We start from the raw sequence: 14,973 nt of genomic DNA on the forward strand, positions 1-14,973 counted from the left end.
GCTCCTAGGTGGCATTGACTCAGTAGTCAATACTATTCAGTGCACGTGGTGCCAAGCAGAAGCATGTGACCTTGGTCGGTTCTGCACAATCCACTTGTGCCTGAATGCAAACTACCCTTTTGCACCCGGTCGATCAACCCCTCCAACTCTGAGCGTTCTAAGTGTCCGCACTCCTTGTCTACAATGGGCCTGGAGATAAATCGGTAGATCCTTTCCAGCTTGACTCGGAAGGAATCAAGCCCAAGCCAACTCCTCCATCCGCGAACCGATTACGGGAGATGGTGGGTCGGGGAACCGTGCGACGGTGGGGGCTGGGAAGTTGTCGGTTCCTCAGCGAGTCGGCCGCCTCTTCAGCAATAATGACTGCTGCATCGATTGATTCAGACATATTCGCTGCATAAAATACCTTGGCCGTGTTCTACCTTATAATTGAGTTTCGCCGGTTGTCGGAGATTGTCGGCTCCCGTGATCGCCCCTTGTGGGATGTTGATATTATTTCGACGCTCCCGCTTTCCGCGTACCCATCTGATCTACTGATGTCTGATAACGGCTGAATTGCCGTCTCAAGCTTCGGTCATTCCGTTGTCTACCTTGGTCCTTGAGCGCCATGGCAGAGTCTCGAGTACTAACTAGCAGGAGAGTTCCCTACCATTCCCATCTGGGTATATGTTTACTGTATTCCCAGAGTCTCGGCGGTCTGGTACTATCTGCGCCATCGCCGGCGGCGCCGCCATGGCAAGCCTCGTGGGTTCACACCGAAGCGATCATAAGCGAGGTCGATAAGTGGGGAACTGGAGAACAGCACAACCAGATTCCCGACTTCGCGTTGGGTCAATAATCAAGATCAGCCACATTGAATAGCGCACAGGCAAAGCCTTCAGCACTGGAATCTGTCATCGAGTGATGCGAGTCAGTGACGGCCAGAATAAATCAAGGCCAATACGAATTGAGAAAGTGGTAGGCTATTTGAACGATTTGGAATACGACGCTGTCGTGATTCTGGCCGAAGGTCGGCTGGAGAACAAACTTCAACTAGCGGAGGCGCATCGGGACGATTCAACCTACCTGAATATGTGTCCCCATATCACCTCATCAGGATAGGCCAGCGCTATTCGACGCTTGTCGTTGTCTAGCCTGCTTGTTTTTCGTGGTCCCTTTGCGACGTCAAATTGCTAGACATGATTTTGTGTATAGAGCAGGACTCGAAAAACGAAACACTGGAACGAACCCTGGGCTTAGAAGTAGGCCATGTGCTCGTGGCGGCCCTAGTTATGCAAGATGTTGGCAAGCTGAAACACGCTTAGAAACATTGAGGGACCCCTCACGGGACCCGTCACAGATGCGTGAACCATGGACAAGTTGCGTGCTGGCCGACGTTTCCGGATCCGGGGTTATGCCTAACGAATGAAGTGAGACGGGGATTGCCATGGCCCCATCGTGTCTGTAACGGGCTTTTCACGAATGCCTATCCCCTGTTCAAGATGCGTTCATTGGACGTTTCTACAGGAACCCCGGGAACAGCCTGCTGGATTAAAATCGATATGACATCTGGATCCAAGCTTTCTCTCTCCTGAGAGTTCGGCACAAGTTCGGTGGAGGGACGTTCACTAATAAGGCCCGTCAACGCCTGGCATGGACGCCGGCCGTCCTGCTTTCGAGACCACTCTATTCACATCATGTCAATGGCTGATCTGGACTGGGATACCACCCCGGCGCTGTCGCCGCCGCCTGGTGAGCATACCGACTTTGTCCACCACCCATATGACGGCAACCGCTATGTCATTGTCAATGCCGTCTTCTTGGTGATTTCGTTATCATCTATCCTTATTCGACTATGGACTCGCATATTCATTGCCCAAGGCTTCCGGCTGGATGACGGTGAGTTTGTTAACAATGCATTCGTGGGTGTACTGTACTGATTACCCCGCTAGTTTTCATGATCATTGCATTTGTATGCTTCTAGATCGAGGATATAGGACCTTGCTAACTGAATAAGCTATGTTCATGCGTTATAAGTGCCGTGACATTAGAGAGTAAGCAGGTCAACTGCACCTACAAGTACTTGTCTGACAAATGCCAGTGCTTAATTGGGGCCTCGGCGTTCACATGTGGGATGTTCCTCTTTCCCATCTCTCGCCGTGGTTTTTGAAGGTGCGCCCAACAGCTCCTCGTTAGGTGCGACACTGGCAACTGACAACCGTAGCTCAATGTTGTGGCCGCTATCATCTACTGCGCTGGCACTGGATTCCTCAAGGTCTCAGTGCTATTGTTTTACATGCGCATCTTCCCTAGTCGCAACTTCCATATCGCCGTCTGGGTGCTCGTGTTCATCGCCGCCGGTTATAGCATTGCCAGTGTACTGGCTAATGTGTTCAGCTGCAACCCGGTTGCGAAATCCTGGGACATGCGAATCGTTCATGGTTCCTGCATGGACCGGCCGACCTTTTACTTTTGGAATGCCGGACTCGGTATATTTACAGATTTTGCCACTGTGCTCGTGCCTGTGTATGTCCTTCCGGCCAAGCTTTTGACTGCTGTTGCTGACCGATCAGGCCATGGCTGCGACGACTGCAAATGCCGAATCGACAGAAGATCGCTGTCGGCTGTATTTTAGCGACTGGATGTTTGTGAGTACGCCCAAGTTGCCTTTCTGGTGATATGCTGACTGAGGGACAGCGTCGGTATCGTGAGCTGCATCCGGCTTTCCAGTCTGTACATCCTTCAGCACACTGACGACCTAACCTGTATGCGACCTGCCCCATCCATTGTCCGACAAGCTGACAAAACCTAGGGGCTACAACCAATGCCCTAATGTGGTGTGTGATCGAACTAAATCTAGGCATCTTTGGCGGCTGCGTGACGGCCATGAGACCGTTCATGCGGTGCTACTTCCCCCGCCTGCTCGGCCTGTCATCGTACAGCGGCGACAAATATCCATCACGGAGTCGTGGCAACTCACTCCCTCTCCATTCAATTCCCCGCAGCAACCATCCAACCTTTTCGAACCGCGGTCACAATCACTCGACCGCGTACAAGTCGGCCCTGGATAACTCGAGCGAAGAGCACATTCTATCAGGCGCTTCCGCCCCGTCGGGCGCAGGCAAGGAAATCGACGGCATCATCCGAACAGTGGAAGTCGATATCAAGAAATCGGGAGGTTGAGAATGAGCTCATTGCGGGCTACAGCTCGGGATAACGTAGGAGCATGATCATAGATATGGATATGCATGGATATGGATACGGATACGGATATCATGGATCAGCGATTGTTATAATAGTAATTTCAATGTATATATTGGCCGGCCACGTGCAGCAAACCCAGCAGGGCGGAAGCAGCATCCTTCGACGCCTTAAAACCCGCCACCAGCGCCTGGAGAGCACACTGTGCCTCTTCTGGAACCAAATCCGGGCCTTCCAGGAAACCCCCAGGGCGATCCCCACGGCGCTACCGCGCTAGGGCGCCGGCGCTGACAAAAACCTTGAATAGCGTCTGATTGCGATCCACCACAACCCACCAGCCCAATTTGAAGACTGACACTAGTAGTCATTGGCCTGAGGACTCACTACTGACTCGAGATTTGCTGCGCAGCCTCGGTCCCGGAACCTGCGGGCGCAACGGCTACCGCCCCTTGTTCTTGGAGCCCGCCGCCATTGTATTTGTATCTGTCGCTCACGTTTCTTCTCGTCTCGCTTACCTCGTCTTCTGTCAAAGTCCGAGTCAAAGCCATGCGCATCATCAACGCTGCGCCCCTCGCGGGCTTTTTATCCCTCGCGGGCTTGTCGCTCGCAACAAACCCGAACGGTACGTATGGCTGCGCGGCGCTGAAGAAGGATATCCCCAACTCGTTGTTCGAGCGTAACTCGACGGTCTACAACGATGAATCGAACAACTTCTGGTCCAATACGGAGATCATGTCACCCGAGTGCGTCTTTCGCCCGGAGTCCGCGACCGAGCTTGGTACGGCGATTAAGTTGCTGAAGCGGACGAACACGCAGTTTGCTGTACGCGGTGGTGGCCATATGGGTATCAGGGTGCGCATTCCAATGCAAATTGCACGGTACGAAGCTAATGCACACCAAATAGGGCTCAAACAACATTGACGGCGGTGTCTTGATTGTCATGTCGAAGCTGAACACTCTGGAGCTGAACGAGGACCAGTCCATCCTGCACCTTGGTCCTTCGCACCGGTTGGTTTCCCTGTCGCATCTTTCCTAGGTATAAGGAGGCTCAGCTGACCGTTTCAGCTGGGGCGAGGTCTACTCTTACCTCCAGCCCTACGGCCTCGCTGTTGCCGGCGGCCGTCTCGCGCCCGTCGGTGTCCCTGGTCTGCTCCTGGCCGGCGGCGTGAACTTCTATGGTAACCAGGTCGGCTGGGGCTGCGACACGGTCGTCAACTATGAGGTTGTTTTGGCCGACGGCTCCGTTGTCCAAGTCAACAAGACCAGCTACCCTGACCTGTTCTGGGCGCTCAAGGGTGGTAGCAGCAACTTTGGTCTGGTGACGCGCTTCGACGTCGAGACGATCAAATCACCGCTTGTCTGGGCGGGTTCGTACACGGTGTCGGAGGAGTACATTGATGATTTCCTCAAGGTATGATACCGCTGGAGATGGGCAGATCGGAGTTGCTAAAGAACATACGCAGGCCGTCGCTACCTTTGCCGCCAACATCTCCGACCCTAAGACGCACATTGTCCCCGCTCTGGTCCCTATCCCAGGCTCGCCCACCGTTGCCTCCGCCATCCTCTTCTACGACAGCGCCGACACCTCCTTCCCCGAGGTCTTCAAGCCATTCACCGATATCCCGGTCTACGCCAGCACTCTTGGCTTCAAGACGCTTGCCGACTTTGCCGAGGAGCTTGGCCAGATGGTCGTTGACGATATCAAGTACGTCTTCCCCTCTCATCTTCCACCAACGAGCCCTACTAATAAATCAGTGACGTTTTCGTCGCCGGCACCGTCAAGGGCACGACCTATGGCGAATTGTACCATGGTATCAGCATCATCAACAGCACCTTCTTCGCCCGCCTGCCCGAACTATACGCCAAAGTCCCCGCATCCGCCATCTCGACCATCCAGCTCGACTGGCAACCGATCGGCAAACTCTGGCTGGACGCCTCTGCCAAGGCTGGCGGTAACCCGCTGGGCCTCGACGCGTCGAAGGTCTACCTCGCGTACGCGGAGGTCGTCGAGTGGACCGATTCGCAGTACGATGAGGTCGTCATGCAGTGGGTTGAGGAGACGACCAATGCGATCAACGCCGCCACCAAAAAGGCTGGTCTTTATGATCCGTTCAACTACATTGGCGACGCGGCGGGCTTCCAGGAGATTTTCCCAGGTTATGGGGCAGAGAACCATCGCCGACTGGCGAAGATTGCACAAAAGTATGACCCCCATGCGGTCTTTCAGAGTTTGATGCCGGGAGGGTTCAAGGTTTTTGAGAACTAGACTAGGTCTCTTTCTTCTTTTAATTATTGGATACTCAGGTATCATACTATTCTGTGTATTATTTTTTGTGAACTAGAGAGAAACCTAATACCCTATCTACCCTAACCGCCCCCAAACCCTTCCGTAACAGAAATCACTCAATCTGAAACCGGCGAAACCGCCACTAAGCGCCCTGAATTAGGCAAACCCTGCAGCCCGGCAGTTCTAGTCTCGGGTCCATGAACGCTGCTATCCAATCCAGTTCGTGTTTCTGACTCGATCCCACAAGTGATGTCAACTAATTGGCCCAGGGACCAACATCACCGCCAAAACCGCCAGATCGAACCATCATAGCCAAGAATCGACGGGCCTTAATATCGGGCCTGTCATATCCTACTGCATGAGCTGCCTTCAAAGACGCAGCCACTGTCGGAAATTTTAGCCATCATCTTTGTTGGCTGTCCTGTTATCTGGCAGAATGAAGCGATCTCGATCGACCGATTCGGTCCTGAAACACCTTTAACTTGCTTTGGAATTGGCAGGGCGGGTGCATGCAGGGTCCCATTTCATTCTGTCTCTGGACCTGAGTCTAGTCCTACCTGAGGTAGGGCTGGCGGCTATAGAGTACACTAGGGCAGGTAGCTATATAATGCGGTAGACCTCGATCTCTTCTCCCCCTCCCCTCTACCTAGTGAGTCTCATTTCTTTCAATTCTAGTCATTCCTTTTCCCCTGTTTTTCTTCTATACATTCCTTTGATAGGACTTGTTCTTCAGACATGCGCATCTTCAGTCTTGCATTGGGGTTTCTCCCCCTTGTGGCCGGCCACACCCTCATGACCACCCTCTACGTCGACGGCGAGAACCAAGGCGATGGCGTATGCATCCGCATGAACCGCAACGCTGAAAAGGCGACGTTTCCGATTAGTCCGCTTGCGAACGATGCGATGGCGTGTGGTGCGCACTTGCCCCGTTCCATTCTTGATACCACCAACCTTAGGAATATTGCTTGTGCTGATTGTATGGATTCATGCAGGTTATGACGGCGAGATTGCCGCCGCGCGTACCTGCGCCGTCTCCCAGTCCTCAACACTCACCTTCGAATTCCGCGCCTACCCCGATGGCAGCCAGCCAGGCTCCATCGACGGATCCCACAAAGGCCCCTGTGCGGTGTACATGAAGCCTGTCGCGAATGCCACAAGTGACAACAACGCCGCCGGCGACGGGTGGTTCAAGATCTACGAGCTAGACTATGACTCCAGCACAAGCCAATGGTGCACGGAAAAGCTCATCGCCAATAACGGGTTCCTGTCTGTCCAGATTCCCGAGGGTCTTCGGGGCGGAGATTATCTTGTTCGAACGGAACTGCTAGCCCTCCATGCGGCGCAAGATAGCCCGCCGGATCCGCAGTTTTATGTTGGCTGCGCGCAGGTGTTCCTGGAAGGCTCTGAGAGCGGGGATGTGCCCGAGGGAGTGGTGATCGATGCTTCGACCTACAGTTTGGATGTTCCCGGCCTGACGTACAATATCTATACGGAACCGCTGGAGCTGCCCTATCCGAGCTTCGGGCCCAGTGTCTATCAGCCGAACGCGAGCGCCTCGACAGAGAACGCGAAGGTCAGCGGTACACAGGCGACTCAGAAAGATGGGCTGCAGCCTGAGGGATGTATCCTTGTTCGCGACGATTGGTGCGGATATGAGGTTTCTTCTTATTCTGATGAAGCTGGATGCTGGGCAGTTCGTCTTCCTCCCTTTCCTCCATTTTAGTATAATACTGATCGTATATGCGCAGTCCTCGCAGGAATGCTGGACCCAGGCCGACGAATGCTGGGGCACATATCTGCCAACAGGTAACAAGAACTGCCAGATCTGGCAGGACAAGTGCACGGAGATTGATACGCAGTGCAGCGCCGGGAACTGGAACGGCCCCCCGAATAAGGGGAAGGTGCTCACGCCGGAGCTGGAGGGTGTCGGTGGGAGTATGAAGGTCTTCAGTGGAGGCGTTAGCAGTGCCGATTCTGAGGGAAGTGGAAGTGGAATCGATGAAGCGGAGACTGAGATGAACACTAGCCAGGGCGCGGCGTTTACTTCGACCCCTGCTGCAGAGACGGCTGTTGCTGCCGATGCTACTGCTACTGCTACTGCTACCACGGAAGATGCTGAAGCTACTACTGCGGCCGAAGCTGCGGCTACATCTGGTGCTGGTCGACCGGGGCGGGGCCATGGTCATGGTCGTGGCCGTAAGCATGGACGGTGCAAGGCGAAACGCTCGCACTAATGCCTACCATATGTGAGAATCCATGTTAGATAGCTGAAGTATACGCGGATATTACTGTATATGATGACAACGACCACCTCTCCAATATCCGTCCCGTTATATCCTGTTGCAAGGTAAACCTGGGTCCTAATGACAGTTTCCTTCGCGCAGCGAGGTTTGCTCCCATATTTTCTGGCAGTCATGGATTGAGAATCGACTACTCAGACACGCATTACTGGCTGATTGCGTGGGTACGTTCTTTCTTTCTTCTTTCTCTTAAGTCAACTGAAGCCATACTTGTCCATCTTCTTCCAAATCCATGTACTATAAGATTGCACAGCCAGTAAATGTAGTGAGCTTCGACCAATGTTTGCCACAGCCCCAAGGCTCTGGTAGATGCATTATCCATATGAGCTTCTCATATCACTCTGCAGAGCGCCTAAGGGCACTATTTTGTGCCTATCTAACCAGGACCTGTACAGGCGGACTACTACCGCTAGCCGACAGTGTGGCAGCTCTGCTAGCTTTGCTTAGACACCGATCCAATTCCATGCGTATCTGAACCGAACCGACATATAAGATGGTTATGACGAAGGCCATTACTACTGCTTCAAGATGTCCGCAAATAATAATGACGCTTTACATTGACGTACTTAAGTAGCACCCGAGACGTCTAGAACTGCCATCCACCTCTTCGCCTTCAGCAGAGCAGCCTTGAGTCCATACACCTGCTATCTCCATCTCCACATAATTGAGTTCACTATAAGTGCGGCATTCGACCAGAATGACGCTGAGGAAAGCTAAGCTCCGGCTGTGGAATATACCCACACTCGTGTAGCGGATGAGAGCACCTTTGAAACAGAATACGTGACTGCTGACTCGATGATGTGGACTCGCGCTCCTATATACTCTTACCCAAGCTTGGCGTCGATTTGAGAAACTGTAGCTGCGAAAGCGTTGCATAGACTGTCCACTTGTAGTCTAGGATTGCCCTCGCACAGAGCATGGGATTGTAAACGGACCTAAACCCCTTGACTCTGATACTTCAGGCCAAACCTCGCGAGGGATTTGTAACATTGAGCAGCTTGTGCAAGCTGTCTCGTTAGGGTTTGGTTCTCAGAAGGCGTACTGGTGGAACGATGGCTGATTACAGCTGACCAGGGGTAGACCCCCTACTTTACCAGTCTTGATACCATCGCAGTTAGCAATATGCTACTAATACAGTGCCGGTGGAAGGTGGATAAGCTCAGGTGCGCTGATCGGACCACCTAGACTAATAGCACTATCCTGGGTCCGTCTGTGTGGAATCGTCCGCCGCATCGGACACGAAACGGACCCAATTGACTATAGACAAGCAAACAAACCCTCTGAGATTGCGACTGACCTCTGAATCGCCACCTCGAAACACTGCGGGACGCCAACCCGGTGTCCAGATCCGTCCCGACTATTGGCATTCAATGGCCATTAGTGGTCGGCCCGCGATGGAGACGGAGATGAGGACGCGATGGGCTCTAGGATCACTCCGACAGGTCCAAAATTTAGCTCCTTTGCTCCTACGGAGTACGTACTTCGTATTTGCGGTGGTTGTTCTGTCTGAACCAGAAATGCTTTGCAAAGTCCATGTCAACGCCCTTTACGTCTTTAGACTAGACTGACCCATTCATGTGTCAGTGAGAATATGACTGGATTGCAGGTAACACCTAGAACGAACCCATTATGTGCTTATTACCCCTAGATGGGGGAGAAAAAGCAAATGACATGGGTAATTACCGTGCCTCCGTTGCAGTCTAGCACGGCTGGCAACTATTCGGCGTTTGCTGCTCATGCAGCTGCTGTGGGCAGGAATAGAGCTATTCTAGGGGACGTTCACGGGCCGTCTACTGACAGGTGACCCAATGTACTCTTGACAGCAGTGACAGCTGGAGCTCTACTGCTATATATCTCGTTTTACCAGCCTTTCCCCTGCTGGTTGGACCCTTCATATTATCCCCAGGTGCTGTTGAAGGGCCCTGCACCCTTGTCCATAATCATTCTGGTCCGTACCTACAATTATGGCCACTACCAACACAGACGTCGACTTCACCCAGAGCCACCAAACAGATGTGCATCTCGTCGGATGGGTCTTTACAAGCATCGCCATTGCCATGGTGGGATTGAAAGTCACAGCGCGGCACATGGCTTCTTCATCTTCTTTTCCTTGGTGGGTTACAACCGTAGCACTTTTGAGCCATTTCTGCTTCTTTTAGTTCTAGGTCAAGTCTTACTGAGCCTGGCAGACGCTGAGCATCATCGCTGCAGCGTTTGTCTCATACTCGGTCACGCTGGGACTCGGTCGACATACGGCAGCGGTGGTGGCAGATTCTCGGATACACTTTCAATATTGGTCTGTCCTATTTGTTCCTCTGGCGAACTCATCCCTAGGCCAACCACTAACCATCCACAGGCCAAATACTAACGGTTGGGTAACGTGGGCCAGGTTTCTTCTCCTTCCCCAACATCTCCAACGCGATTCTCCTCAATAACCTGCTGGACCCGAACCCGGTCCGCGCGCGCCTTCTGCTCGGCATGTCCATAATGCAAGTCGTCTTCCCCATGGTCTCGATCTTCCTGGTCTTCCTGCAGTGCAAACCCACCGCCGCTCTGTGGGACTACACAATTACCCACGCAACGTGCTGGGACCAGGCCGTCATCTACAACTTCTCCTGCTGGGTCAGCGCGTACACGACCATGACCGATATCATCCTTGCCCTTGTGCCAATCACCGTCTTCTGGAAGCTGCAAATGCGTCAGTCCACCAAGATCGGGGTCTGTATCCTGCTGGGTCTGACATTGCTGTCGGCCATCGTGATTTTGGGGTCTATAGCACTACAGTATCGGAGCATCGCCGATCCCCGCACTCTGTTCTCTGACTCAACGCTCTCCCCACTTCATTTCTCTTCCAACCTCCAACTTCGCCCTCAAAATGGCCAACTCAACCTCAGACTCAGTAAATGTCCTTCTCTACGGGCTTGGAGCGTACGTGGCTCTTTGATTGATCATAAGGCAACAAGAGCCGCCCGCTGACCAGCTGGTTCTGTCGAACAGGATCGGCTCCTTCTACGCCTTCATCCTCAACAGGTGCGACCGCGTCCGTCTGACGGTGGTCGCGCGCTCGAATTACGATGCCGTGCTGAAGAATGTACATTTCGGCCGTGTGTATAGGCACATAGAACATATAATACTCACAAGAGCATAGGGAATCTCGATCGATAGCAAGAACCACGGGAAGAACACATTCCGTCCGGATCGGGGTATGCGTCCATGACCTTTCTTCTAGTCTCAAATGTCCCATTTCCTTTCTTCGTTCCTTTTATTAAAAGACGTTCGGCAAGCTTATGAGACGGTGGGACAGTAATCCGCGCCCCCTCCGACGTTGCGGGGAGCCACTTTGACTACATCGTTTGCACGCACAAAGCCTTTGATCCACGCGGCGCCATAATACCACTCGACCCCGTCGTCGACGGAACAACTACGATTGTCGTTCTGCAGAACGGGGTCGGCAATGAGGATCCATTCCGTGAGAGGTGGCCCGGTGTCACAATAATTTCGGGGGTTGTATGTTCTTCATTCCTATTTTGTGGATATTTAGCTACCTTTTCTGCGTCTCGTCATTTCATCTCTCCAGACTGGCCAGTCTTATATCCAGAAGCGTAAAGGGAAGCATAAAGAGTAGTGCTAACTGAAAAAAGGTCTGGGTCGGCGCCTCTCAGCCTGCTCCAGGAGTCGTTTACCACACCCATTCCGAACACACGGAGCTCGGCCTCTTCCCCAACCGCTCGCTGAACGATGCGTCGCTAGAAGAGTCCCGTCTGCAGACATTCACATCCGTCCTCAGCGCTGGTGGAACACATTTCACCACCTTCGCCGACATCCAGCCCCGGCGGTGGGAGAAGGTCATCTGGAACGTCGCGTGGAATGCCATCACCGCGCTCACAGACCAGGATGTATCATCCTGGCTGTCCTCTTCCCCGGATGCAGTACCGTATACAAGACAATTGATGAATGAAGTTATAGCCGTTGCGAAGGGATGTAATGTCGAGGTTAAAGACGGACTTGCCGATCAGCTTATTGAGCGTGCACAAAGGCTGGGTGCGCTCCGGACGAGCATGCAGGCGGACCGCGAGGCCGGCAGGGAGATGGAGATCGAGGTAATTTTGGGCGTGCCCGTGAAAAAGGGACGCGAGCTGGGTATTGATACGCCGCGTTTGGAAGGGCTCTATGTGCTTCTGGTGGCTATTAATAGGCAGATCAAGGATAAAAGGGCGAACTAGTTTTGCCATGAAAGATGGCTGCCTATAGTAATAGAGTTTCGTCTTCATGCCCTGCTAGCATTTAGGCGCCTCCTCAACCTCAAATCTAGTCAGAATCCTGCACGAAATACTTGCTCCTCTCTGCCAGCTTGGCCCGTTCTCCTAATCCCTCTCGTAATCTTCACCAAGCCCGGCTATGCCTATCATACCGTCGGGGTCCACTCCCTCGGCTTCTATGCAAGGTCTCAAAGCATTGTCATGAATGGTAACCCCGTATCCCGTCTCGCCGATCCAGCAATGATACGAACACCTGTCCGGATGATGCTGCCGTATCCGGAGTCCCCCTTTCAGGACTTCCTAAAATCGGGAGCGCGTCGGGCCTTTTTAGTAGAGGACGCGGATAATGCGAGGCTTCTCAAGGTATTTTTTTCATTGCCATAATCTTCCTCATTACAACAGCCCTGGTCCGTTCTCCCCTTTCTCTCTGCTTTCCATAGGTGGACTTTGCACGCCGTGAAATGATTGCTCGCGCTGGCTTGTTAAGCCCCTTCTGCAGTTAACGATCTTGATGATGGAGTTCTATAAGTCTGAGAGTTGCTTAATTAGAGAAGGATGTAGATCGAACTGATTGTTGAAAATTTGTATGCTAACATAGCCCTGTGCCATTCACATTTCATGCCTTATAGATCTTGCCGCATTAATCAGCAGCCCATCAGAGCCATAAAAACGTCTGAGTCGACATGCCCCAGTGACATCAGAGATAAAGAAAGCTCGATCTGCCCGTCAGAAGCGTCATCCCGGGGGACGGGCAGAGGCTGTCTCGCTCTGAGCGATCGGGCACGCCAACGGCCCCGTGAGCCCAGTAGTACAATACAAATGCGCTCTTTGCGCGCCGCATATTTACTGCTCTATTAATGATATTAAAAGGTCAGGAAGAGTGGATAGGATGCTGGAAATGTGATCCGCTGGCGGAGTATCGGGGTGGCTTTGCCGTAGCGATGGCCCATAGGTTTGAAAAATACTCATAGTATTGGGGAAACGCATTCTCGTTGATTAGGGTGCTTCATGAATCTCCTCAGAGACAATAGGAAGCGTAAACTTTGTAGGGCACGACAACCGATGGCCTGGGGTTTTTGCTCCCTAAGCCCTAACTGTATACCTTTTTTTGTTGTAGATCATGACGCGTTGACGGGCAATGACTTGATCAATGTACCCATTCGGCCCACTAGACGGACAATATGATGGCTGTGCTCGCGGATAAGTCTATGCCATTCCATGCTTAGTCTTTTGGGATTCAGTTTTCCTCTTGATTCACCCTTTCAGTCTTCCAGGTGGTTTAAATATGCATACTTGCACAACTCCCATCAGGCCAGAAGGGTTGAAGTGACATGTATTCAACCGGATCGACTCCTGATACGTGACTAACCACCAACCTGGAGTCAAGAAGTTGCGGTCAAGCCCCGGTCTCTCTCTAGGCGGCTTTCTACTCGTACGACATCTCGCCTTAGTGTCCCGTCCCGCTCCTCCGGGCCTAACGGGACCTTGACGTCTCGGCTCCCGAGCTGGCGGGGTTCTGGCCTGGTCTAGCTCAATGCAGGATGTAGCTAGCTGATTGATAAACGCCGATATCCCGCCGATATCACTCCCTCACCTGTCTCAACACCCTCAGCGCCTGCATCACAATGGACATTCCCACCCTCAATTTCAGAGACTTCACCTCCGGCACGCAATCCCAGAGAGACACCTTTTGCAGCAATCTCTACACCTCTCTCTCGACTCTTGGCTTCGTCAAGATAAAGAACCACACCATCCCCGATGAGATCCTAGACCAGGTCTTCGACTGGGTATGCCATCCCCGGCCAAATAAGCCTCACACCATGCTGAACATACGTATCTACGCACCAGAGCAAACACTTCTTCGCCCTCCCCCTCGAATCCAAGACCCTCGCTGCCCACCCCGTCCAAGCAAACCCGCACCGAGGCTGGAGCTGTGTCGGACAGGAGAAGCTCTCGGTCATCCGGCAGGGGAAAGCCGTGTTCGATCTCAAAGTACCGTGCCCCTTAAGTCAGGCTTCGGGACGTGCCACGCTAAATGGAATGTGAACCGATCCAGGAGTCCTTCGACCTTGGCCCCGAGAACGACCCCCTCTATCCCAACATCTTCCCAGACGATTCCGTCATCCCCGGCTTCCGACCATTCATGGAGTCCTTCTACGCGCAATGCCAAGCCCTGCATCTGACGCTACTCTCCGCGATCGCGCTCTCCCTAAATCAGGACGCTTCGTTTCTCAGTGACCGCTGCGGAACAAACAGCTCCGAACTACGGTTGAACCACTACCCTGCGACAAAGATCTCGGACCTGCAGAGCGGGAAGAAGATGCGCATCTCCTCGCATACAGATTTTGGGACCATCACGCTACTGTGGCAGGATGGGGTCGGGGGGCTGGAAGTTGAGGATCAAAACCACGAGGGTGTTTATCTTCCTGTTGGACCTACCTCCACCGAGTCGTCTAGCGGTGCCGATACCGATTGCGACTCTGGGAGAGAAATGATCGTCAATGTGGGCGATTGTCTGCAACGGTGGACGAACGACCGCTTGCGCTCGGCGAATCATCGGGTGACGTTACCTGCTGAGATGAAGGATAAGTCAAGACCTGAGATCAGTAACGATCTCGTCCCGGATCGCTACTCGGTCGCATACTTTGGGAAACCGGATCGGGGCGCGTTGGTGGCTGCGATACCGGAGTTGGTGGAGGAAGGAGAAGAGGTCCGGTATAAGGGTGGGATGACCGCTTGGGAATATAATCAATCAAGATTGCTGCAGACTTATTAGTTAGAGGATTCAAACCATGCGAATAGAATAGGAGGGGCCAACTGAATTAGGCCCATCCTGCGTCACTACGGCCTGCAGTCCGAATCATCGATGCTTCAAGAAACTGGCGGTCAAGATAAGATAAGCGCACCGTCTATTATAGGTTGATACCTGCCTGATAGGTGTATTGGA

The 14,973-nt window shown here is 52.9% G+C and overlaps 5 protein-coding genes across 5 annotated transcripts, besides 1 other annotated feature; all 5 read left to right on the plus strand.

The window, feature by feature from the left end:
- Positions 1-14,973: part of a sequence feature (contig 1.39 809..240080(1)) that runs on past both edges of the window.
- On the plus strand, positions 1,677-3,162 carry ANIA_02386 (uncharacterized protein; the record flags this gene model as incomplete). Its single annotated transcript, XM_654898.1, has 6 exons — positions 1,677-1,878; positions 2,081-2,151; positions 2,204-2,505; positions 2,553-2,627; positions 2,677-2,744; positions 2,792-3,162. 6 exons carry the CDS (start codon positions 1,677-1,679, stop codon positions 3,160-3,162), a joined length of 1,089 nt encoding a protein of 362 aa, XP_659990.1.
- On the plus strand, positions 3,706-5,446 carry ANIA_02387 (FAD-binding oxidoreductase; the record flags this gene model as incomplete). The annotated part of the gene is made up of 5 exons (XM_654899.2): positions 3,706-4,032; positions 4,085-4,188; positions 4,246-4,591; positions 4,644-4,885; positions 4,936-5,446. The coding sequence occupies exons 1-5, from the start codon at positions 3,727-3,729 to the stop codon at positions 5,444-5,446; spliced, it is 1,509 nt and encodes a 502-aa protein (XP_659991.1). The 5' UTR covers positions 3,706-3,726.
- Positions 6,203-8,484, plus strand: ANIA_02388 (lytic polysaccharide monooxygenase auxiliary activity family 9 protein; the record flags this gene model as incomplete). The annotated part of the gene is made up of 6 exons (XM_654900.1): positions 6,203-6,380; positions 6,460-7,160; positions 7,225-7,663; positions 7,735-7,931; positions 8,021-8,072; positions 8,342-8,484. The coding sequence occupies 6 exons, from the start codon at positions 6,203-6,205 to the stop codon at positions 8,482-8,484; spliced, it is 1,710 nt and encodes a 569-aa protein (XP_659992.1).
- Positions 10,255-11,990, plus strand: ANIA_02389 (ketopantoate reductase family protein; the record flags this gene model as incomplete). Its single annotated transcript, XM_654901.1, has 4 exons — positions 10,255-10,695; positions 10,916-10,970; positions 11,072-11,274; positions 11,409-11,990. The coding sequence occupies 4 exons, from the start codon at positions 10,255-10,257 to the stop codon at positions 11,988-11,990; spliced, it is 1,281 nt and encodes a 426-aa protein (XP_659993.1).
- On the plus strand, positions 13,652-14,802 carry ANIA_02390 (isopenicillin N synthase family dioxygenase; the record flags this gene model as incomplete). The annotated part of the gene is made up of 3 exons (XM_654902.1): positions 13,652-13,813; positions 13,875-14,018; positions 14,083-14,802. The coding sequence occupies 3 exons, from the start codon at positions 13,652-13,654 to the stop codon at positions 14,800-14,802; spliced, it is 1,026 nt and encodes a 341-aa protein (XP_659994.1).

The sequence above is a fragment of the Aspergillus nidulans genome, chromosome VII, assembly GCF_000011425.1.
Source record: "Aspergillus nidulans FGSC A4 chromosome VII".
NCBI lineage: Eukaryota > Fungi > Ascomycota > Eurotiomycetes > Eurotiales > Aspergillaceae > Aspergillus > Aspergillus nidulans.